This window comes from Ahaetulla prasina, chromosome 1, assembly GCF_028640845.1.
Source record: "Ahaetulla prasina isolate Xishuangbanna chromosome 1, ASM2864084v1, whole genome shotgun sequence".
NCBI lineage: Eukaryota > Metazoa > Chordata > Lepidosauria > Squamata > Colubridae > Ahaetulla > Ahaetulla prasina.
Window position 1 is genome coordinate 259,526,889 of NC_080539.1, and position 25,888 is coordinate 259,552,776.

The window sequence follows — 25,888 nt, forward strand, 5'->3', positions numbered from 1 at the left end:
ATATATTAACAGATTATGGTTGGCATCCCTTGTGTGGAGCCTTCAATTACCACTCAGGATAAGGATACACTTTTTTTTTTTTTAATTCAATTTTTATACCGCCCTTCTCCTGAAGGACTCAGGGCGGTGTACAGCCATGTAAAAATCACAATATAAACATTAAAAGAAATTAAAACAAGCATATTATAAGGTGGCCGAATTTAAAACATTTAAAACATTAAAATATAAATAACCCCACTAAAATTTTAAGCCAGTCCCGCTTGTATACATAGGTGCGTTTTCTGCTCACGCGAAAGGTCCAAGATCAGGCACTTGACGTAACCCAGGGGGAAGCTCGTTCCAGAGCGTAGGGGCTCCCACAGAGAAGGCCCTACCTCTGGGGGCCGCCAGCCGACATTGTTTGGCGGACGGCACCCTGAGAAGGCCCTCTCTGTGAGAGCGTACGGGTCGGTGGGAGGCAAAAGGTAACAGCAGGCGGTCCCGTAAGTACCCGGGTCCTAAGCCATGGAGCGCTTTAAAGGTGGTAACCAGAATCTTAAAGCGCACCCGGAAAACCACAGGAAGCCAGTGCAGACTGCGCAGGATTGGTGTTACATGGGAGCAATGAGTTGCTCCCACTATTACCCGCGCAGCTGCATTCTGGACTAACTGCAGCCTCCGGGTGCACTTCAAGGGCAGCCCCATGTAGAGAGCATTGCAATAATCCAAGCGGGAAGTGACGAGGGCATGAGTGACCGTGCATAAGGCATCCCGGTCAAGGAAGGGGCGCAACTGGCGCACCAAGCGTACTTGGTGGAAGGCCCTCTTGGAGACGGCCGCCAAATGATCGTCAAACGACAGCCGCCCATCCAAGAGGACACCCAGGTTGCGCACCCTCCCCGTTGGGGCCAATAACTCGCCCCCCACAGCCAGCTGCGGCTGCAGCTGACTGAACCAGGGTGCCGGCATCCACAGCCACTCCGTCTTGGAGGGATTGAGCTTGAGTCTGTTTCTCCCCATCCAGACCCGTACGGCTTCCAGACACCAGGACAGCACTTCGACAGCTTCGTTGGGGTGGTCCGGGGTGAAAAAGTACAGCTGCGTATCATCAGCGTACAGATGATAACTCACCCCGAAACCACTGATGACCTCACCCAGCGGCTTCATGTAGATGTTGAACAGGAGGGGCGATAGAATCGACCCCTGAGGTACCCCACAAGTGAGGCGCCTCGCGGTCGACCTATGCCCCCCTGACAACACCGTCTGCGACCGGTCGGAGAGATAGGAGGAGAACCACCGATAAACGGTGCCTCCCACTCCCAGTCCCTCCAACCGGTGCAGCAGGATACCATGATCGATGGTATCGAACGCCGCTGAGAGATCTAATAGGACCAGGGCAGAGGAACAGCCCCTGTCCCTGGCCCTCCAGAGGTCATCCACCAACGCGACCAAAGCTGTCTCCGTACTGTGACCGGACCAGAAGCCGGACTGGAACGGGTCTAGATAGACAGCTTCATCCAGGTACTGGGGAAGCTGCCATGCCACCACACTCTCTACAACCTTCGCCACAAAGCGAAGGTTGGAGACTGGACGATAATTACCCAAAATAGCTGGGTCCAGGGAAGGCTTCTTGAGGAGGGGTCTCACCACCGCCTCTTTCAAGGCGGCGGGGAAAACCCCTTCCAACAACGAAGCATTTATAATTCCCTGGAGCCAGCCTCGTGTCACTTCCTGAGTAGCCAGCACCAGCCAGGAAGGACACGGGTCCAGTAAACATGTGGTTGCATGTAACCTTCCCAGCAACCTGTCCACGTCCTCGAGAGTCACAGACTCAAACTCATCCCAAACAACCTCAACAAGACGTGCCTCCGCCATCCCACTTGGATCATCGCAATTTTGGTCTAAACTATCCCGAAGCTGAACGATTTTATCGTATAGATAACCGTTAAACTCCTCAGCACATCCCTGTAGGGGGTCATCCCGCCCCTCCTGACGAAGGAGAGAGCGAGTCACCCGGAACAGGGCGGCTGGGCGGTTATCTGCCGATCCAATGAGGGTGGAAACGTAGGAACGTTTCACCTCCCTCATTGCCACTAGGTAGGTCTTAGTAAAAGACCTCACTAGTGTCCGATCAGCCTCGGAATGGCTAGACCTCCAGGTGCTCTCTAGGCGTCTTCTCCGGCGTTTCATCTCTCTCAGCTCCTCAGAGAACCAAGGAGCCAATTGAGATCTACGCCGGGTCAGAGGCCGCAAAGGCACGACACGGTCCAAAGCCCCAGCCGCGGCCCACTCCCAGGCCGCTACTAGTTCTTCAGTCGTGCCGTGGGCAAGATCCTCAGGGAACGGCCCAAGCTCCGTCTGGAACCTCTCCGGGTCCATCAGGCGCCTGGGACGGAACCAACGCATTGGCTCCGTCTCCCTGCGGTGGTTAGCGGTGGTCCGAAAGTCTAGGCGAAGGAGAAAATGATCTGACCATGACACCGGTTCTGTCACTAAATCTCCTAATTCCAGATCATTAATCCACTGTCCAGAGATAAAAATCAAGTCTAGCGTGCCTCCCCCCGTGTGTGTAGGGCCATCAGTTACTTGAATCATGTCCGCGGCCGTCATGGAAGCCAGGAACTCCTGAGCTGCCGTTGACGACAAGCCGGCCGATGGCAAGTTGAAATCCCCCATGACCAGAAGTCTGGGAATCTCAACTGCCACCTCGGCAAGCACCTCCAGCAGCTCAGGTAGGGCTGTAGTCACGCAGCAAGGAGCCAGGTACGTGATCAACAGACCCATCTGATTCCTATGGCCCCACTTCACAAGGAGGGATTCACAGCCAGCTATCTGAGACACAGTGGACTCCCTCGGCTCTAGGCTTTCCTTAATCACAACCGCCACCCCCCCACCCCTACCTTGGGCCCTCGGCTGATGAAATGCACGGAAACCTGGTGGGCACAGTTCAACCAGGGGAACACCCCCCTCTGTGCCCAACCAGGTCTCCGTAATGCCCGTAAAGTCCGCGGACTCCCTCTGGATAAGATCGTGAATCAAGGGAGCCTTATTAACCACGGAGCGGGCATTGCACAGCATCAACCGAAGACCCAGGCTCTGAGGATCCTGACCATCCGGGGAACGAGTAAGGACTGAGGGGCCGGAGCACGTGATCGCTTTAAGACATCGAGCACGTGCTCCCAGAGAATGATACGACCCCTTGCCTCCGCCATATCTGCCTCTCCCACTCACCGTACAGATGGGGAGAAACAGGCTCAAGCTCAATCCCTCCAAGACAGAGTGGCTGTGGATGCCGGCATCCCGGTACAGTCAGCTGAGTCCTCGGCTGACTGTTGGGGGCGAGTCATTGGCCCCGATGGAGAGGGTGCGCAACTTGGGCATCCTCCTGGATGAACGGCTGTCTTTTGAAGACCATTTGACGGCCGTCTCCAGGAGAGCTTTCCACCAGGTTCGCCTGGTACGCCAGTTGCGCCCCTTTCTAGACCGGGATGCCTTATGCACGGTCACTCACGCCCTCGTGACGTCTCGTCTGGATTACTGCAATGGTCTCTACATGGGGCTCCCCTTGAGGGGCATCCGGAGGCTTCAGTTAGTCCAGAATGCGGCTGCGCGGGTGATAGAGGGAGCCCCTCGTGGCTCCCGCGTGACACCTATCCTGCGCAGACTGCACTGGCTACCTGTGGCCTTCCGGGTGCGCAGAACCACTGAGGCAACTATCATGCTTCATTAAACTGAATAGAATAATTCAGAAGGAGGAAAAAGTTCCCCTGCTGGAAAAGAAGCTAGAGTACAGAAAAAAGTATAGGATCTTTCAACACTCATAGTAGAAATAATATACTGTACTTGAGCAGGGGTCCTCAAACTTTTTAAACAGGAGGCCAATTCACGGTCCCTCAGACTATTGGGGAGCCAGACTAGCTGGGTGGGTTTGGCTAAGTGGTCATGTGACTGGATGGGCATGTCCAATTTAGCAGTCCATTAAACAATACACACAAATTTAATTTGTTTTGCTCCTGGGGTTGTTTTATTTGCTTTTGTTTGTATGTTGCTCTTTTGGTTGACCTTTCTTTTTATTAGATCATTTTTAAGTTGTTTAGGAGTCTAGTGGTCTACTCCAGGAAACTCAGTTTTGCAGCAATTCTCTCAGCCCCATGGAGCTTACAATCAACAAGTCTCCCTCTCTCTCTCTCTCACTCTCACTCTCACTCTCTCTTCCTCCCTCTCTGTGTCTTGTCTCTCTCTCCTTCTCTCTCTCTCTCTCTAACTACTGTATCTGTGTCTCTGTGTGTGTCTTGTCTTTCTCTCTCTCTCTTTCCCTCCCTTTCCCTCTGTTTCTCTATATATATCTTTCTTTCTTTCTTTCCCTCTCTGTCTATCTCTGTCTTTCTCTGTGTTTCTTGTCTCTCTTTCCCTCCTTCTCTTTCTTTTTCCCTCCCTCTCTCTATATCTCGCTCATTCTCTCTGTCTCTCTCCCTTTCTCTCTCTCTCTCTCTCTCTCTCTCTCTCTCTCTGTGTGTGTGTATGCATACTGTATATATATGTCTATCTTCTGGAGGCAAGAGAGGCCAAAAAGAGGGCGCATGGACGCCTCGGGAGGCCTCAGCATGCCCCGTTTTTGGCCTCTCCCACCTCCAGAAGCACTCTGCTGGCCAAAAATGCTGGCCTTACCTTCCAGTTCCAGCCTTCAGGGCTCGTGAAGGTAAGTCTTGCACTCAGACAAAGGGTGGGGGCCAGCAGGTGGGCAGAGCAGCCTTGTGGTCCCACGCAGGCTGGATTAATGGCTTCAGTGGGCTGTATCTGGCTCGCTGGCCATAGTTTGAGGACCCCTGTACTTGAGCAACAAAATGTTTGGAGATTTTTCTGACCCACCCTGTTTAATGGAGCTAGTATCCTTCCCTTCACATGAATGGATACCTCCAGCCAATAATCTTAGCTGAAGCAGGTTAATTTCTCCCTGACTTTGCCCTCCCAAAAAGTGAACATGCCATCTCCTTACCATCTCGTATCTGCCAAGTTATTTATGGTGCTCTATGACTTTTCATAAAGATTTTTATTTTTTTTATTTTTTTGCCAATCTAATAGAAACCATGTCATGCTGCCTAATATAGAGCCAACTTTAATCCTTACTCTTTACCTGGTTGCTATTATCTATCTAGTCTGTCATTCCTTTGGCTTTGATCTTTTATATGCTCTCTTTTTCATTTCATCATCATTCATTATTTGTTTTAATTACTATATATATATATATATTCTGGGAGAAGCACGAAGCTGAAGCCTGAAGATGACGAATGAGACTTCGTCGAAACGTCGCCAAAACACTTCCAATTTTACGCGGGAGAAAACCCGAATAACCAAAGACCTACATACAAATACACGTGAAAACCTCAAAAAACAAACAAATATATATATATATATGTGTGTGTGTGTGTGTGTGTGTGTGTGTGTGTGTGTGTGTGTGTGTTTTCTGAGATATATATATATCAATCAATTTTTCTCTTTTGCTTCCTTCCCTTCTTTTTTTATTCCAACTCTTCACATTGCTATCGTTTCTTTTGTTTCACCTATTCATTTTTTCACTCTTCAAACATTTCCAACATTTGTAGTATTTTTGAGCAGCATATGCAGATTTTTTTTAAATTTTTTGGGTTCTGCTCAACAATCTGGAGCGGCTCCTAATCAGCAATGTGCAATATGTAGTAATATAAATGGAAGACAATAGGCTATGAAGGCAATGTTTTAAAATATCAGTTATTTCAAATGATGTTCTCTAAGACTATTAATTGTTATTAATATTATATAGTGTGTAAATGTATGTTAATTTAATGCAAATGGAATGTCTGGATTTTATTTTGAGCAGCTTGATAATGGATCCATACATACAAACAATTCAGATCTGACTTTTCAGGAGCCAACAAAACTTACTTTAGTTGGGTAAGAATTGTAAAAATGTACATTTCCCTGGCATCATTATGTGAAATAGCATTTATATAATTATCTCTGCAGACTGAAAAATTTATTGTTTACAATTGTTTTCAATAATGCATTTTTATACAGTACATATATTTTATTGATGCCTACACCTAGTTTCTAATGAGATATATGTATTTCATTTCAGTCAAGTGAACAAAAGGTTTACATTCTGAGATATTTTGTTAAATTTTGCAAGGTAAATTCATTTTAGGAATCATTGCTACATAATCAACAATGAGAATACTACATACATTGGCACTCAATATATTTGAATACTTTCCCCAATATAATAATTTATGTTTTGGAATTGCTAGATAATTTAATAAAAATGCGAAGTAATACAACTTAAACATCATTAAATAAATATTTTTGCTTATAATTTAATTATTCTACCAAAAAGATAGAATTCATGGATACCAAAAGAAGAAACTAAACGGAGATTCAGAAATGAAACTATTATATTTTTCTTGTTACCTTATCACTTTGGGGGTGTCATCTTTCTAATATGCACTAGTCCATAAATGCTTCATAATAGTTTAGATGCGACATGTGTTTGTTTAGGTTTCCTTGTGCTTCCTGGGATACAAAATCAAAGAAGCCATGCAACTGCACTAAATCACAGTGCCTCAAACTGTGAGTAAACAAAATGTCACTGAGATATTATTTGGCTATGTAAGAAAGGAGAAGTTTAATTTGTTTCTTTCGTATATACTCAAATATGTCATGCAGATGTTATTGTAGGAACGTCAGATGCAATACTTGAATAAACATAGACATGCTTTTATACTTCTAAAACAACTTTTTCTTTTTTTTCAATTTAAAAAATACACCACACAAAGTAACTAATCATGACAAAATATATATTATAGTACTAAGTTACTATACATTTTCTTCATAGTATTACTGGTAAGTAAAATAATCGTTGCTTTTTGCTTTTATATGCTAAATACTGTGCATGGCACAAGCGTATGAGTTTATGTTTATCAACTTCATTTAGACCTTTTATTTTTTGTATTTTTTTCTTTTTTAAATAATCTTAAGTAAAACATGGCTCATAGTGAAGATGGGAAGAATGCTTAATAACTTTTGCATTAAATTAGATGCATATCAAAACATAAAGCAACAGCATGTAATGAAAAGGAATCTCAAAAGATAACATAACAAATAAATGATAATAATAAAATGTTTGGAGTATATGAATGTATCCCAGAGCCTTTTAGCAAGGCTGATTTTCTGGAAGTGCATTTGTTAACAGTCTTCAAAGTACCCACATATGTGGCGAAATATATAAAGGATAAAATTAATAGATTATTCTGACCTAGGCTTCCCCAGCAGCATGAAGCCAAGTCCTCGTCCCAATAAACCCCTTTTATTTAATTTATTTATTTTATTTATTTATCACATTTACAGTGAATTCCTCTCCAGCAAAGTCTTTCCTTTCCCACAGTCTCTCAAGATAGTTCACAATCACCGACCTTTATCAGCCTTGGAGAGTGGCCAGGCCGATATCTTTCAGAAGCCACAATACTTGGCAAGAATGCAGTAATGAACTAATTGTCTCCTGCAAACTCTACTCTCCTTTCGCTCCTCTTTTATTCCCTTTGGGAGGGGCCATTCATCGTCCACCTGTGGCCTTACTCCCAAGTTGACCCTTATTCTTTAGCTGTTCCCTTCGTATGGCAATTCTGTGCATGCGCACACTGGGATTAGGCTCCAGCTGTTCGTCTGCCTCACTGATGACTGACTCCAAAGGCAGCTGATAACTGGCTGATAACTGGCTCTGGCCGCCTCTCTACCTCCTCCACAGAGCCCCCATCAGAGCCTTCCCCAGACTCCAGGACTAGCCCATGTTCCTCCCCAACCTCCTCACTGCCCGAATCTGCTTTCAGAACATAGATATCCATATAGTTTAACTTACTTGTTTCTCAGTCTAGTAGAGTGGGTTTAGTCCAAGTTCTTTCCCTAGTGAGGCTTAGGCAGCAATTTTCTGCAGCACCCTGGGATCTGGCAAGCCTCCATTCTCCTAGCCTTTAAGAGGGGGTTGAAAACCTGGCTGTTCCTTCAAGTATCGGGGTAATGTGAGGCTGGAGCCCAGTAATTGCAGTTGTGGATCAGTTAGGGGGCTGTTGGCTTAAGTGCAGAGATTCTTTTTCTTTCGTTTTCTGTATTTTAGTTTTCCTGTTTTGATGGATTTTACTGTGGTTCATGAACTGCCCAGAGTTGTGATGTTAAAACAAGTGTCTCTACAGGAATTTTAAATAAATTAAATAAATAAAAAATAGTAGATAAGAGTGAGCATTATCTGAAAATGCTGAACTACAAACAATTTAATGTACTTCTTTTGTTAAATATAGATACTGCGATTGTTTTGCCAATGGTGATTTCTGTAGTAATTGCAACTGTAATAATTGTTATAACAATCCAGAGCATGAAATAGAACGGTTTAAGGCTATTAAGGTAATTCAGCTATGTTCTCTTTTTATTTTGATATGAAAACTATTTACTTTTTATTCATTAGGTGTTATTTTAAAAACATTTTGAATGAATTGCATTTACATATTCCATCAATTTAGGATATCAAACTGAGTAAACATATGAATTAAAACAGCCTTTTGAAATATAGGTAGTCCTTGACTTGCAACAGTTCATTTAGTGATTGTTCAAAGTTACAATGGCACTTAAAAAAATGACTTAGGACCATTTTTCACACTTATGACCAGCATCCCCATGGTTACATGATCAAAATTCAGATGCTCGGCAATTGACTCATATTTATGATGGTTGCAGTGTCCCAGAGTCATGTGATCCCCTTTCACAAACTTCTCACAAGCAAAGTCAATGGGGAAGCCAGATTCAAGCATGTTGCTAACTTAACAACAGCAGTGATTTACTTAACAACTGTGGCAAGAATTATCATAAAATGGGGCAAAACTCAATAAATATTTCATTTAGCAACATAAATTTTGGGCTCAATTGTGGTTGTAACTTGAGGACTACCTGTAGTGATATCTTAATACTATCTCATTTTTTACATATCACTTGAATTAGGGAATGAGAAATTATGTTCAAAACATATCTGTTCAGTCACTTTAATGCAATTTCATCTCATCACAGATGATTTGCATACTGGTTCTCAATTCAAGTTTACTGGAAAATGCTGGAAATAATAGTAATTGTACTGCAATTAACAGATTTGAGCAATAATTTGGATACAAAGGCAAAAAAACATGCTTTGGAGCATATAGGGATAGGAAAATAATTGTTTGCAACTCCTAAGTAAGATGTACCGTGTTTCCCTGAAAATAAGACCCTGTTTTATATTTTTTTGAACCCTGAAATAAGCGCTTAAAAGCCCGATTGGGCTTATTATCGGGGGATGTCTTATTTTGGGGGAAACAGGCTATTTTTCCTGGGATTATATGGCAGCTGCATTTCTCTTCAGGCAATGGCACTTCTGAAAAACCTTACCAAGAAAATTGCAGGGACTTACTTGTCCAAGCAGTCTCTAGAATCAGCCATGATTGAATGGAAGAAAAAATGTACTGTTAATAGCCTATAATGTTAGAGTACTCTTCCCTTAGAAAGAAACAACACTTTGGTGGGAAAAAAGGAACTGAACTGAGACAGGAAGGAAGTGATGAAAATCCTGAAAAAAAATCAATCCAACCAATAGGATACATATTATATAGAAGCATTCTAAGTAAGTCTTTTTCACAAGATAAAATTATAAAAGTACAGAGCAACTCTAATAACTGTCTCTTCATCTAATACCTAGTGGTCAATGGATTTATAGATGCAGACAGCTGGTGCTGATCTGAATTCAAAGTGAGCTATCTTAAGATTTTTCTTCTCCCAAAAGTCTTCATCCAAGAGTTGGCTTACTGTTGTCAGATACATCAGGACTGCAAGTTACTTCATCAGATATGATGAAGTGAGCTACAGCTCACAAAAACTTATGTTTTTTTAATCAACTTTTCTGGTAGGAAAATATAGTATCAGATTCCTGATTTTCTGTTCTTGTTAGGTTTTCTTCGAACATGTGAAACATGCAAAAATTCTTTTAGGACTAATGGTTCAGATCAAGATAATAAAATACATACCAGTGCTTTAGATAATTTGACAGTGAATTTCTGCTTGATATACATTTTGCCTTATATAATTCTATTTCATAGGAGCAATAGCATGCTTAGAAATTTCTGTCTCATGAAAAGACTGAACTTTAGGAAAGGTTTGCTTTTAGGAAGCAAGTAAGCTGTTGTTTTTTTTCAAACTGCTTGAGAGGTATATTCTATATGAATAATATGTTTTATTTAGGCTTGTCTTGACAGAAATCCAGAAGCTTTCCTGCCAAAGATTGGAAAAGGAAAACTTGGCGATATTAAACCAAGACATAATAAAGGTTGTAACTGTAAGCGTTCAGGGTGCCTAAAAAATTACTGTGAATGCTTTGAGGTTTGTTGAAAATATTTTTCATCAGTTTTATAAAAGTATTATCATAGCAGAAGAATACTTAGACTAAGCATTAAGAGTCTTTATTTAATGGAACCTCCAGGGTATATGATCAGAGAAAACTGGAGAAAGCAATTGTGAAAAAAATTGTTTTTAAATTTTAAAAAGGTTAAAAAGGGATGAGAGAATGGCAAATAAGAAAACAAGCAGGACAAAGACAAATGCCTACCTATGGCATGCTGAATGGCAGTAACTAGCCAATTTTTGTTGATCCTTAAAAGCTAGGAGGTGGTCAGACCTTTTTAATACTTGGATAGGAGGCCACCAAGAAATCCCAAAATTGGGAAATCTGAAAAAAATTCCCAGAAAAAGATAATGGCAAATCACTTTTACATTGTAACCAGAAGATAACACAGCTATTAGGACTGTGCAATGCTCTGGTTTGAATCTTTATATTTTGAAGTGCAACAATGTATGAATTAAGCAGCAATATATAACACCCTAACAGGACTGCACTTTAAGTTGCTTGAACTGCTTTGTTTTGCAGACTGTTGCTACATTCATGTTTCTACTCTAAACCACTTTTAGAGATAAAATCTAAAACACTATCTAGCTCTAATATATACATCTATGAAATTACCAGGAGTCAAACTTACCTAATCTTGTCTATACTTTCCTTTTAGATATGAATGGTGCTGTTTGCTATGTATGACTTCATAGATCTGGAAAAGCTGTAAATAAAGATTTAAAATAAATATATAGTTTTAGATCCTAAATGTCTATGATTGTATCTCTGGACATAGAAAATTTTCATTTACAGAACAGGGAGTGAGGTTTTTCTTTCCAATACGTCCCTCATCTTCCAAACAATTTGAACCCCAAACCCTTTAAAGAGGTTGAAAACATTCTACAATAGTAGGGCAAATTCCTCTCATTTTAAAATATTTAAGCGTTCTCTGGATAAAAGAATCTTTGTTCAATGGAAAATTACTGGACTCAAGAGATTTATTTCCAACAAAGCAGCTGTATGATTGAATTGTCGAACAGTCCAATCTCATTGGGTTTTTTTAATTGTAGATCTTTATTAAATAACATGTCTTTTTAGGAATTAAAATATTTTGTTTCTCTGTAGGCTAAAATTATGTGCTCATCTATCTGCAAATGTATTGGATGCAAAAATTATGAAGAAAGCCCTGATAGAAAAACATTAATGAATATGCCAGTTCAAATGGAATTTAAAACCAATGAAGGAAATGATTCTGAATCATTTTCTGAAATATTAAAAACCAAGAAAGAAAGGTAGAAATTAATTACCTATGTAATATTTTTCTAAGACATTTCTTTTGTACTATGGGAATATTTTTAGATAATTCTTTGAGTCTGGACTTCCAAACTCTGTTCTTTTCATTTGTAGTTATCCAAACCAGATTCAATAATTTGTTACAGCTGTACTTTCTAACACATGTACAAATGTGTATGTTTTATGTATTATACAATTTCATAACTCTTTCAGAATTTACCATTATCCTGTTTATACTGAATTATAATATGGATACAAACAGAAAACATGGAAATATCCTGAAAACCTCCATACTCTAGATTTTAAAAAATTGAATCCAGTCACTCAAAGACTAGTAATAAGGGAAAGCTTCAGTAATCTTTAAAGAATTTACTATTTTCTCTGTAGTTACTTCAAGAATATAAGTGTTTCAGAGACAACTATGAAACCTACCTATTTCGGTGGGAAAAGATTGCCCTAGTTTGGTATTTTTAAAAGTACATTTATTATTAATTGGTATTATCTGACTAAGATTAAATTAACATTTGGCATTAGTTGAGTTCTGAAAGAATGAACTAAAATACTGAAAAACTGCATTAAAGGTACAAGAAGTGATGGATAACAGCAGAGAGCTTAATTCATCATTTGTTCCCTGTGCATTCAGTACCCCTAGATAGACAAGAAGATGCCAAAATTACAAGATGTGCATAATTCAAAACTCCCCCTTTCATATGGCTGTCCCAATCTGATCATTCATTGAATTAAGTTTTTGTCTGTCTTCTGCCAAAACATTGAATGCAAGTATGCAGAGATTACATTGTAACATGGCTCATATTTCAGCAATTGTCGTCCTTGTAGACAACCATGTCCCTATTTTTTTCCTGAAAGATCCCAGCTATCTGTATAAAAGGAGATTGGTTGCAGAAAGAAAGCTGCAAATTTTAAAAAATGTTTGGTGTCTCTCAGACTGACTTCTGCTGTCACTTAACATCTATTCAGGAATCAGTCAGTGTTGAAATACAAATCTGTCACAGAACAGTTAGTTAAACTATGAGTAAATTTAGAATTTGGTGGTTATGTATGGTAATTCTTGCATCAATTTATATATTTAAAATGTAATTATATATTGTTTTGTTGTAATAGACAATCTAGTACGTGTATATCTTGGGAGGTGGTTGAGGCAACATGTGCCTGTCTTCTTGCTCAAGCTGAAGAGGCAGAAAAACAAGATTACTCCATTTGCTTAGCTGAACAAATGATCCTAGAAGAATTTGGGAGATGCTTATCGCAGATTCTTCACTCTGAATTTAAATCCAAAGGATTGAAAGTAGAATAATGTGTTTTACTTGCAGTGCTAAAGTATTGCTTGAAATTATTTTAAATTTGATAAAATATATACAGTAACCCACTTAGTTTATTTTCTAATTCTATTTCTCCTGCTTTTATATTATCGTGATTGATAATTATTTTGTTCCAAATTAGCAGAGCAATGAAAAGTTCAGCTGGATTATTCTACATTTAAATTATTTTTTAAATGAATTCCTAATATGGTCTGTATGTGTGTGCATATAAAATTTCTTTACTCTTACTTTACTCTCCTTGTTCAGTACTCAGTGTCTGACTAAAGATGAACTAAAACTGAAGAAGTACAAGGTTCCTGTTTTAATGTTCAATTGTTAGAATGAAAGGAACTGTTTTCCATTTGCTTTATTTATTATAACAATGGCATATATTTCAGCTAATAAATATCCTTATTATTATAAGATCATTTGTGTGTGCTAGACAGTATTGTGCAACATATGTGTACCACATAAAACCAAAGGCTTGAGGCATGACATTCAAGACACCCCGCTGTCAGTGAGCAAGGACCTAGGTTGTTTAAATTTCTGGAAGATGATGTGGCAGAAACAATGCCTAGAGTACCATTAAAGAAAGACTACAAATCAAAGACTGAACATGGGTATATAAGCTCATATTCAAGTCTACAATCAGGTGATAAAAGTGGCAAAATATTATTATTTATTTCTTATTATGTAGGTGATTTATCAGTCAAGTGCTCATTTAGGATAATCCACTCCTGTGGGGAAGAGAATTGCCAGTAGATCTTTTCCCTAGCAGCTGGGACAATTTTGAACAGTATTTTGCAATTAGTCCATAGGAAGAGTATGATTAATCACAGAGATGCACATCTCACATATTAATGTATCATAATTTAATATGAATGTTATATGTTAAGTTATATCATAATTTCATATATCTTATGATAAGATATGAAGACTTTTGGTAGCTGGCTTGCAGCATAACAAATGAAACATGCATCAATCATTAATGGAAATTCTAGTTAAAATCTAGTTAGAAGCAATAGATTTGCAAAGGATCTATTATAGGAAACAATCAACCTCATCTAGTTTCTTCTTTAAAACTGAGCTGTGTCTATTTTCTACTTTACTGTATATGAGACCAAAAGAAGGAACTGCATAAATGCATTTCATAAAAAAATGCACCAAAATGTCATCACTGAGAATTCAACTCAAAAACATTTTTTAAAAAGTAGCTATGAAACTAGAGGGGGGAAATCTAGAGGACCTTGTATAGTGCACATTCTCTGCTTATGGAATTGAATATTTACTGCTTAAATATTATTCTTAAATGTAAAAAATGCATCTTTAGTGTTCAATTAAGACAAATATATGCCTTGATTTTCAGCAGGCAGTGTAATACAACCAATAATGACACAAGAATTACAGAAAGATACAGATTTATTTTGGAAAGCTCAATAATACATCTCAAAAAATGCTTTTCATACATCTTAATTATAATGTGGATTTTTGCTATCCTGTATTATCCACTTCAGAGATAAATGTGACTCACTATTAAATTAGTACAATGTAGGAACAACTCTAACACTGTCTCTTTGTGAACCATTTTTGTCGGAGTAATTACATTAGTAATAGCCGATTACTCAACAGTCTTATGTTTCTATGAAATTAAAATAATTACTGCAGCTAGAAACACATCTATCTATATTATGCTGTAATAAGAAAACTAGTTGGGGGTGTGCAATGTTTTCAATGTCTTTAAGGCATATATCATTATGGTAAAATTACATTATTAAGCAAAAGTTTTGGAAACACTGGAAAGAAGAAAGAAAGGGGAATACTTTTAAATGACAAAGCTAATTAGACATAAGAACATAATTCATAGCAGGTGGCTTAAAGAGAGGGAAAAGAGCATACATGTGTGAATCTAAAGACTTACTTACAGAAGAGATTCTGATAGTGGCACTATTCTGGAGCAGAAGATGAGTAGGAACATTTGTTGGATTTAATACAAATACACACCTTGAGTCACTGTAAAATTCTCTGCAATGCTCTTGCAGACATAAATCTTGGTATGTACAGGAGAGTGCTTGTGTCCATGTCAGGTTCTTGTAGGATCTGATGTTTATTTCACATTCAAGGAATTTATACTAAGTTGGAGAAGGTTTTTTTCTTCCAAAAAGACTATCTAGTTCTCTACTCATCTATCCATCCATTTCTTGTAGCAAAATCTTAAAGAGACCTTTTGTTGTTAGTGACGAAGTCGTGTCCGACCCATCGCAACCCCATGGACAATGTTCCTCCAGGCCTTCCTGTCCTCTACCATCTTCTGGAGTCCATTTAAGCTCATGCCTACTGCTTCAGTGATTCCATCTAGCGACCTCATGCTCTGTCGTCCCGTTCTTCTTTTGTCCTCAATCTTTCCTAGCATTAGGCTCTTCTCCAGAGAGTCCTTCCTTCTCATTAGGTGGCCAAAATATTTCAGTTTCATCTTCAGGATCTGGTCTTCTAAAGAGCAGTCAGGATTGATCTCTCTAGGACTGATTTGTTTGTTCGCCTTGCAATCCAAGGGACTCACAGGAGTTTTCTCCAGCACCAGAGTTCAAAGGCCTCAATTCTTTGGCACTCATCCTTTCTTATAGTCCAACCAATGGTGAGTTGCTACTGGTTCTCCCCAGTTCAGGCAAGCCGGTAGTGGTGATGGTGAGGTGAGAGCGAACTGGTTCCCTCCAACCATCAGCTGGGCCTTCCTGTCCACCCCTGCGCTATACCTACCTATATTTGTTCATTTTTAGTCCAGCTGATATGCACAGCAGAGCAGATTGCCGTGCCTCAGCTGTTGTGAAATGAAATGTGCTTGCGCAAAGTGAATCGCAAAGTATGTGCAAAGCAAATCGCAAAGTGTGCACAAAGCGCATGCACAAAGCAAACTGGTGGTAACCAATTGAAACCCAGCACTGGGTCTAACTTTCATAGCCATACATTGCAACTGGGAAAACCATAGGCTTGACTATACACACTTTTGTTGGCAGGGTGATGTCTCTGCTTTTTAGTATGCTGTCTAGATTTGCCATAGATTTCCTCCTTAGGAGCAAGCATCTTTTAATTTCTTGGCTGCAGTATCCATCTGCGGTGATCTTGGAGCCCAGGAAAATAAAATCTCTCCATTTCTTCCCCATCTATTTGCCAGGAAAAGAGACCTTATAAGCAAAAAGCTCTTCCTCAAAGCTGTATTCATATTTATTTATTTATTTTATAGTTTAATTTCTATACCGCCCTTCTCCCGAAGGACTCAGGGCAGTTTACAGCCTTTTTTTAAAAACACAAATAATACATAATATAAATAACAAATTTAAAACAAATTTAAAACAAAATATTAAATAGGCCTAATTTAACTAAAACGGTCATAGACCGACATAAAAACCCTTATAATTTAAAATTATAATTAAAATGCACTCAGGCAAGTCCCGCACGATTGAATAGTAAGGTCTTCAGTTCCCGCTTGAAGGTTCGGAGGTCGGGGAGTTGGCGTAACCCCAGAGGTAACTTGTTCCATGGGGGCGGTGCTACCATAGAGAAGGCTCTCCCCCTGAGGGCCGCCAACCGACATTGTTTGGTCGACGGCACTCTGAGCAGGAGCACACAGGTCGTTGGGAGGCCAGCGGTGGCAGTAGGCGGTCTCGTAAATAGCCCGGTCCTAAGCCATGGAGCGCTTTGAAGGTGGTCACTAACACCTTGAATTGCACCCGGAAGGCTACCGGCAGCCAGTGCAGGCCACGCAGGATAGGTGTTATATGGGAGCAACGTGGTGCTCCCTCTATTGCCCGTGCAGCCGCATTCTGGATTAGCTGGAGCCTCCTGGTGCTCTTCAAGGGGAGCCCCATGTAGAGAGCATTGCAATAGTCCAGGCGAGAAGTAATGAGGGCGTGAGTGACCGTGCGCAAGGAGTCCCGGTCAAGGAAGGGGTGCAACTGGCGGATCAGGCGAACCTGATAAAATGCTCCCCTGGCGACGGCCGTCAGATGTTCTTCTAAAGACAGCCGATCGTCTAGGAGAACGTCCAAGTTGCGCACCCTTCCCCTGGGGGCCAATACTTCACCCCCAACAGTCAGCGAAGGTGTAAGCTGACTACCGGGATGCCGGAACCCACAGCCACTCTGTCTTGGTGGGGTTGAGTTGGAGCCTGTTCCTCCCCATCCAGACCCGCACGGCTTCAAGACACTGGGCCATCACCTTGACTGCTTCGTTGGGGTGGTTCGGGGTGGAAAAGTACAGCTGAGTATCGTCAGCGTACAGATGATAATCCACCCCGAAACCACGGATAACCTCACCCAGCGGCTTCATGTAGATGTTGAAAAGGAGAGGCGAGAGAACCGACCCCTGAGGCACCCCACAAGTCGATCTCTGCCCCCCTGCCAACACCGTCTGCAAACGGTCAGAGAGATAGGATGAGAACCACCGATAAACGGTGCCCCCCACCCCCAATCCCTCCAACCGCTGCAGCAGGATACCATGGTCGATGGTATCAAAAGCCGCTGAGAGGTCTAACAGGACCAGGACAGAGGAACATCTCCTATCCCGAGCCCTCCAGAGGTCATCCACCAACGCGACCAGAGCCGTCTCAATGCTGTATCCAGGTCTGAAGCCGGACTGGAACAGATCTAGAAAGACAGATTCCTCCTGGTGCTGGGAAAGCTGATATGCCACCACACTCTCAACAACCTTCGCCAAGAAACGAAGGTTGGAGACTGGACGATAGTTCGCCAATATAGCTGGGTCCAGGGAAGGCTTCTTGAGGAGGGGCCTCACCACCGCCTCTTTGAAGGCAGTGGGGAAAAAGCCCCCCAACAAAGAAGCGTTGGTAACTCCCAGGAGCCAGCCTCGTGTCACCTCCCGTGTGGCCAGTACCAACCAGGAGGGACACAGGTCCAATAAACATGTGGTGGGATTCAGCCTGCCCAACAACCTGTCCATGTCATCAGGAGTCACAGGATCAAACTCAACCCAGGTAATATCCACAAGACTCGTCCCCACCATCTCGCCCAATCTATATAGATACTATAATTTTAATATATTTTATTATATTCATTATTTATATATTATTTATTTTATGGCTGCCCATCCCACAAAATGACTCTTAGTATAAATTGCGGTGCCTTGTTAGCCAGATTCTATTTTCCTTTAATGATGAGTCTGGTGACTGCTGTTAAATCCTTGCAATTTTAATATGGGTCAGTTGAAGGCAAGAGTTGGTGGATTTCCCTGACTCTGCTTCTCCCAGCTAATTTCACCTGACAAGGGGGGGGGGACTTCCAGCCACTGTCCTTAACAAGCAATCAGGTAACAACAACATCTCTGGGTGGATGCCTGAGATATAATCATTTGTCAAGTTGTTTGAACTTGAGGATCTCTATCCCATTGACCTCTGAGTTGTATATTTTTGAACATAGGTGTAGCACTCTTAAGAGTGCTGGACCTGTTCATTTAAATCAAGGGTCTGCCAAAATGTTCAGCTCATAATATTTCAGATTTTTCATTGACCCCTAAACTTATTATATGAAAATAAGTTCGTAAATACTATAATATTACTAATCATTGTTCTGACCTACCTTGTTTGTGTCACACAAATACAAGTTGCTAAATTAGTGAATTATTTACTTCAACCAGACAAATAACAATAGACAAGTTCATCAAGGTTTTTGCAAAGAGTGCTTGCCTTAATAATTCCATTTCAAATTCAGGCAGCAAGAAAATGCTCTAAATTTATTCCAGGAGTAAAAGAGCCAAGTCAGATAATTAGCCAGTCCAATAGACAAGAATTCAAGAGCAGGGAAACACAAAAACAAGAGTCATGAGCTGGAATTCCAAACTATTGATTCCAACTAAAGCTGAAGGCAAAATTGTTCCATAAATCAATCTATAAGCATCTGCCTTAAATACTCAGGCTTCACTCTTTGTGTCAGCCCTCCCAAATAAACCAGAGAGGAAACAAGACAAGATGAACTAATTCTGTTTTATTGTAAGGCTACATTAACAGAATCTTGCAATTCTCATTGTCGGGGGAAACGGCGGTCAGATTGGGGGAAAATCCTCTGGCTTGCCGTAGGACCGAGTCTGCAGAAACTTTTAGTAGCTCCGCCTCCTGTAGCCTTCCAGCTTTTCGACTCGGTCCTTGCCAGGACCACTAGTGTCGTTGCTGTCTCCTTCCACCTACTTCTAATTGTCTATCTAAAGAATTGTTATTATTTTTTATTTTTTTTATTTTTTTATTTTTTTTTTCCCAGCGTGTTGAGCGTTTTAATCAGGCTCCGCTGAGGACCGGTTTGTAAGTCCTTTCATAGGGAAACCGGCTATTCCTGGGTCAGCGAAGGCGGGCTTACCCCGCCGCGCGCCCAGAGGGCTCGCCTCTTTAAACCTAAGCGAGCAGGCAGCCGTTCTTGCCTTGACAGCTTGCCTTGAATTACCAACAGGGTTCATTATCGCGTTGGCAGCCTTCGGGCGAGCGATTAAGGAACCATTGTCTCTGGCGCTTTCAGCACTTCACGAAGAGGCGGCTCTGTCACATTTGAGCGCCAAACGAGATCGCGTTTTTGCAGCCGCTGAGGCGAGCGATCAGAGCGGAGGCACGTTTTTTGGCGGTTGTCGGCCCAACGAGGCAGCGAGTCATTCGAAATATCAGCTGAGACGGCAGAGGCAATTTGGGGCCGTGAGTAAACCATTTCAAAACGTCTTTTTTTGGTTTTGGCGGGAAAGCACCTAAAATGGCGGATGAAAATGGCGCAGTTTCCCTCAAGGGCCATAGCGGCAAGGGTCGCAGCCGCCATCTTAGCGATCCAGGAGAGGGCCCATCAGAGGCTTCTCCCACAGTATTGGCAGCCAATAAGAATTCCAAGCCTCCCAAATCTAATCCCCGGGCGGAAGAACGCCGGCACAAGGCCTTAGAAAAAGTTATTTCCAAATCTTTGAGGAAGGCTGACAAGACAGGGAGGCCCAGCTCTGAGGCAATTACTCCTTCGGATAATCCCAACTCAGTTTCTCCACCCACAACCCTCCCACATGCAGGAGCTTGGTCACCGGACCGCTCTGGGTCCACGGCTTTTACCCCCTCATCTGAAGTGGGTACCCTATTTCATAGTCAGTTGGAGGTGTCCTCTTTATTTCCTGTACCTCCCACCTCTGATCAGCAGCCACCCAAACAGTTGACTCCTGCTGCCCCCGGGCCCCAAAATTTCCTAGAGCAAACAGGACCAGCAACCCTCTTTCAGATGCTACCATCTTCAGCTCTGCCAAGTGCTGGTTTTTCTGCTCCCACTAACGTTTTACCAATTTTGCCACAACCGGCACTGCCTAATAACCTTCAATTACCACAACAACCCATACTACAATTACCTGATTCTTTCGGCATGTATATATCAGAAGCCATTAAACAGGGTATGGCTCAATGCCTCCATCAGAGTTCTGGATTTAATCAACCAGATAGTCAGTCACGTAAACGTGCATCACCCATATCAGATCTGCCTGGACAATCGAACAATCGAGATCAGGCACAGAATCACTCCCCGGATGCCGTAAGCCAGGGTTCCTTTTCGGATGAGGAGGAAGGCGAACTGGCCCTCTCTGACGATGAGGGCTTGGCCCCAGACCAGCCTTCTTTCGTTGGATTGTTTAAACCACATTTGTTTCGATCCTTGCTGTACAAAGCACAAACTTCCACGGGTTTAGGAATCTCACCACCAGCCCAATCATCTCAGGACCCTTCGGGTCATTTGTTCGCCCAACCAGCAGTGGTTTCGGAAGTCATCCCAACCCCAAAGCTTTTTCTTGATGTAGTCGAGCACCAATTACAGTCTCCTGGTTCCGGTTCCAATCCGAGTTCCACGGACAAGAGGTTCTACAATGTGGCTCGGAACTGGACAAACTGTTACAAGTACCTCAGTAGACGCTCCGTGGTGGCTCTTACAACCACTGCTCACCTAGCAGGACAGGCGGACGAATCCTTCGCCCAGAAGAGAAACGCGCGCCTGCATTTATGGTGAATTGTCATCAATCTTCTGCCTGGGCTATCAGAGCTTCCACATCATCCTCCTTCTTTAGCAGATCTGCTCTCCTATGGATCAAGCAGCTGCAGAGCAGAATCCCTTCATCAGATCTCAGATCACATCAGGATATAAACAAGATAGTGGCCGCCTTAGAGTTTTCGGCTGATGCATCACTCAACGCTGTTAAATTTTCGGCGAAAGCCATGGGTTCCGCTATTTCTTCTCGCCGTCTTCTTTGGCTCAGACACTGGCAGGCTGACACCAAGAGCAAATGGAGGCTCGCATCTTCTCCCTTCTCAGGGACCGCTCTCTTTGGGGCCTCCCTGGATCCTATAGTAATTGAGACTAAGGATAAACGGAAGATACTACCTTCCTTATCGAGAAGAGGGGAAATCCGTCAGCAGCCGATTTTCGTTCCCAGTCATTTCGTCCATCCGACACAGGAAGTTTTCCCTCCCGGTCTCAGCGTTTCTTTCCACCCAGAGGATCCCAACCTCGAGACGGGCAGGTTAGGCAGGGGTCTAGATATACCAATAGGAAACCCTTTCGAGGTGGGAGGGGGAGGGGATTCAGACGTTCAAAATGAGATTCTTTCAGATTTCCCCATTGGAGCCAGGCTTAAATATTTCTCGGCTCAATGGGAGGCCTCGACTTCTGACAAGTGGGTCAGAAACTCCGTTAAATTTGGTCTATCCCTGGAATTTCTATCCCTCCCCCCGAACACTTTTTTACGTTGCCCCGTGTCTCGTAACCCGGTTACCAGGTCTCTTGTTTCTGAGGCCATCAATCACTTGATTTCCATACGGGCTATCCAACCGGTACCTTCAGAGCAAAGGGGTCAAGGTTTTTATTCTCGGCTATTTGTGGTCAGTAAGTCTTCGGGGGGATGGAGGGCGATTCTTGATTTGAAGTCCCTTAATCGTCACATAGTTTACCACAAGTTCAAGATGCATTCACTTCGGACCATTTTAGAATGTATCCGTCCGGGTGACCTGTTATCTTCCATTGACTTAACTGAGGCCTACCTCCACATCCCTATCCTCCCTGCCCACCGTAAATTCCTTCGCTTCTGTTATAGGGGATATCACTATCAATACAGGGCATTGCCCTTTGGATTATCATCAGCCCCTCGGGCATTCACAAAGATCTTATCAGCCCTCTTAGCCCACATTCGTTCCACACCTATTAGGCTTCAAGCCTATCTTGATGACATCTTAATTATGTCATCTTCTTCTTCATCTGCGGAGATGGATGTATCATCTACTATCCAGATCTTACAGGATCATGGTTTTTCCATTAATTGGAATAAGAGTCACCTTTCCCCATCCACCCGCATTGTTCATTTGGGGGCAATTATTGACACGGAGGCCTCCATGGTTTTTCTCTCGGAAGATAGGCGTAACAGCCTATCCAACCTGGCTTCTCATTGCCAGTGGGTAGGCCCCATTCCCCTTATTCAATTGTCCCAATTGCTAGGAAAAATGGTCTCTACCTACGACATCATACCATGGTCTCGTCTCCATAGCAGGCCCCTTCAATGGATGCTCCTTCCACATCAGCGTCACCACACCAGTTCTTCCTGCAGGACGGTAACTCTTTCCAAGGAAGTTCGAGAGTCCTTGGAGTGGTGGACATCTCCAGCCATTCTCCGGGGGTCCTATTTCAGGGAACCTTCACGAATAACCATCACCACGGATGCCAGCCTCTCGGGCTGGGGAGCCCACCTGGACTCGCATCTGGCGCAGGGTCAATGGTCGGCATCCGAAGCTCGTCACAGCATCAATTTCCTGGAACTTCGAGCCATTTTCTTAGCACTCCAAGCATTCTCGACGCTCATCACCGCCATCACGTCCTGATCTTAACGGACAATACTACAGCGAAGGCCCATATAAACCGCATGGGCGGAACACATTCTCTCTCTCTCCTTCAGGAGTCCTTCCGAATTGGTCTTTGGGCGGAGGCTCTCCTCTGCTCTTTGAAGGCCGAACATATTTCGGGAGTAAACAACATCACGGCCGACTCCCTGAGTCGGAATACCATAGATCAATCGGAATGGGCCCTCACAGCTTCGCTGTTCAACGACCTGTCATTTCGCTTCGGCCTCCCATTGGTGGACCTGTTCTCTTCAGTCTCCAACCATCAACTCCCACGTTTCTTTACAAGATTCCCGTCTCGGGGAGCGGAGGCAGTGGATGCCCTACGCAGCCCTTGGCCTCGGGGTCTACTGTATGCCTTCCCTCCCCTTCCTCTAATTCCCAGGGTAATCCGCAAGCTTCTAGAACAGAAGGCCGAGTTGATTCTTGTCGCCCCGTTTTGGCCCAGGAGGCCATGGTTCGCCGATCTCCGGGCACTGTCGGTACAAGACCCATGGAGGATCCCAGAACACAAAGTGACGCTTCATCAAGGCCCCGTTTTTCACCCGGATCCTCAGTGGCTTTGCCTAACCGTCTGGAGGTTGAGCGGAGCCTGCTGACGGAGGCTCGGGTACCTTCCCAGGTTATTCCAATCATTCAAGCTGCTCGTCGGGATTCCACATCACGTATTTATCAGGCCACTTGGCGGGCGTTTGCTTCATGGTGTGAAACACGGTCCATATCGGCTATTGCGGCGTCGGTGATCCAAGTACTAGAATTTCTCCATGATGGTTTCGACGCTGGTCTATCACCAAATACTTTGAGGCGACAACTAGCGGCTATATCTTCGGTTCTTACTTGTGGATCAACGCATTCCTTATCCAGGGAACCCCTAATCAGGGATTTCCTTCGGGGAGCCACTAATTTGAGACCGCCGGTGGTTCACAGGTTCCCTTCATGGAATTTACACAAGGTTCTTTCCCGTTTGACCAAGAGTCCCTTTGAGCCGTTACGACAAGCGCCCCTTCGCTTCTTATCTTTCAAGGTGGCATTCCTGGTGGCCATTACTTCAGCCCGCAGGGTATCCGAACTCTCAGCACTTTCAATTAGGAAAGATCTGTGCGTTTTTCACAAAGACAGAGTTGTTCTGCGTTTGGATCCAACGTTCCTCACCAAGGTTAATACGGTTTTCCATCGGTCCCAAGAACTGGTCCTACCTAACTTCTGCCCGAGTCCTCAACGGTCTCAGGAATTCGTCTGGCATACCCTAGACGTCCGACGCGCCTTGAAGATTTACATCAGTCGTACGGAATCAATTCGGAGAACTGAGTCACTTTTCGTGTCATTCCAACCATCTTCCATGGGGTTGAAGGTCACCAAATCTGTTTTATCCAGATGGATAAGAGCAACAATTATCAAGGCTTATGAAGGGCATCCGGCTCAGATGCCTCGTGGCATATCAGCTCACTCAACCAGGAGCGCTGCTACCTCTGCGGCTTGGGCCACTCAAGCCTCAATCGATGAGATCTGTCGGGCGGCGGCCTGGTCCAGCCCAACTGCCTTCATACGACATTACCGACTTGATGCATACGCAGCTTCCGATGCGGCCTTTGGGCGACGAGTGCTTCAGGCAATTCACGACGTTTCGGCATGACTCATTCGGCCTCCTCCCACCCGTGTGGACTTCAAGCTTGGGTATGTCCCCAATCTGACCGCCGTTTCCCCCGACAATGAGAATGGGCGTTGGCTTACCTGAACGCCCCTTCTGGGAGAGGGGGAAACGGCGGTCAGTCCCTCCCTTATGCAGTCGGCCGACTGAGGATTGGGACCGTCGGGGTGGGGGACCACTAATTCTTTCTCATTTCAGCACGACACTCCAGTCTGCAGTCAACTCCTCGCCGAAAAGCTGGAAGGCTACAGGAGGCGGAGCTACTAAAAGTTTCTGCAGACTCGGTCCTACGGCAAGCCAGAGGATTTTCCCCCAATCTGACCGCCGTTTCCCCCTCTCCCAGAAGGGGCGTTCAGGTAAGCCAACGCCCAGTCTGAAGACATAAAACTTCCTGCCTCCACTTTAACTGTTTGATCCATTAGGGTGGGTCTTTCTTTCCCTGATTGTCTGCAGTTTCTTTCTCGTGCTCCTATTGTTTGATTGTTTCCTAGACTAAATCTTGTTCCCTCTTTCTTCAAGATAATTGATACATTCCATTACACTTTACCTAGTGAGAAACCTCATTGACTAATATTGCTTTGCTTACTGCTGCATACTTTGAGACCTGGGATTTGGGAGCCATGCCTCATCTTTCAATTGATCAGGAGATTCCTGTGGTTAATCAGCCCCATATGAATCATGGCTTGATGAATTCTGAGGCTGACAATTGATAGGCTCAGTTGGAGCAATGTTATGAATCAGATTCTGAATCTGAATTATAGTCTATGACCATAATAATAAATACTTCCATTAACCCTTAGAGGTCAGTAATGACCAGCTTGGGGAACTCTGATTAAATGTATATCTAGTAGTCTGTTATTCCTGCTTTATCCTATGCCTCTCTCCTACATAGACAACCTGGTTTTTGATCACTGGTTTAGCACTCTTCCATAACTACGACAAAGGTTATCAAGACCATTGAGAAAGTTGTTTCTGACTTCAATCTGCATTCTCTATTGTACATTGGAATATATTGTTTGGAAGTTGAAGAAAGGTAAAATAGAAAAAGACCAATCAATAATTAAGTAACTAGGTTCATTGCTTGAGAAAGATTTCTATTTTTAACATTTAGACATTCCTCTTTTATCAGTCAAAAATGGCCCTTTAGTTCACACAGAGATTATGGTTAAGCACAGAAAAAAGATCCCACCTTAGCAGGCTGGGAAACAAAATAGCTTCTGAATTTGAAAATAATTCCATTGCTGAGATTTCTGTAACCTAATCCCATTTTCTTTTCAATAAATCTGGCTAAAGAAGCCTCTGTGACAATCTTGGTTTTGGGTGAAATCAAT

General features: G+C 43.1%; 1 protein-coding gene across 1 annotated transcript in view; it reads left to right on the forward strand.

The window, feature by feature from the left end:
- Positions 1-13,409, forward strand: part of TESMIN (testis expressed metallothionein like protein) — a 38,310-nt gene extending 24,901 nt beyond the window's left edge. Inside the window, exons 8-13 of the mRNA XM_058156528.1 lie at positions 5,837-5,910; positions 6,511-6,582; positions 8,304-8,406; positions 10,264-10,401; positions 11,531-11,697; positions 12,821-13,409. Of these exons, the coding sequence (XP_058012511.1) occupies positions 5,837-5,910; positions 6,511-6,582; positions 8,304-8,406; positions 10,264-10,401; positions 11,531-11,697; positions 12,821-13,013 (747 nt within the window). The 3' untranslated portion in view covers positions 13,014-13,409. The remainder of the gene's footprint in view (positions 1-5,836; positions 5,911-6,510; positions 6,583-8,303; positions 8,407-10,263; positions 10,402-11,530; positions 11,698-12,820) is intronic.
- The last annotated feature ends 12,479 nt before the right edge of the window (positions 13,410-25,888 follow it).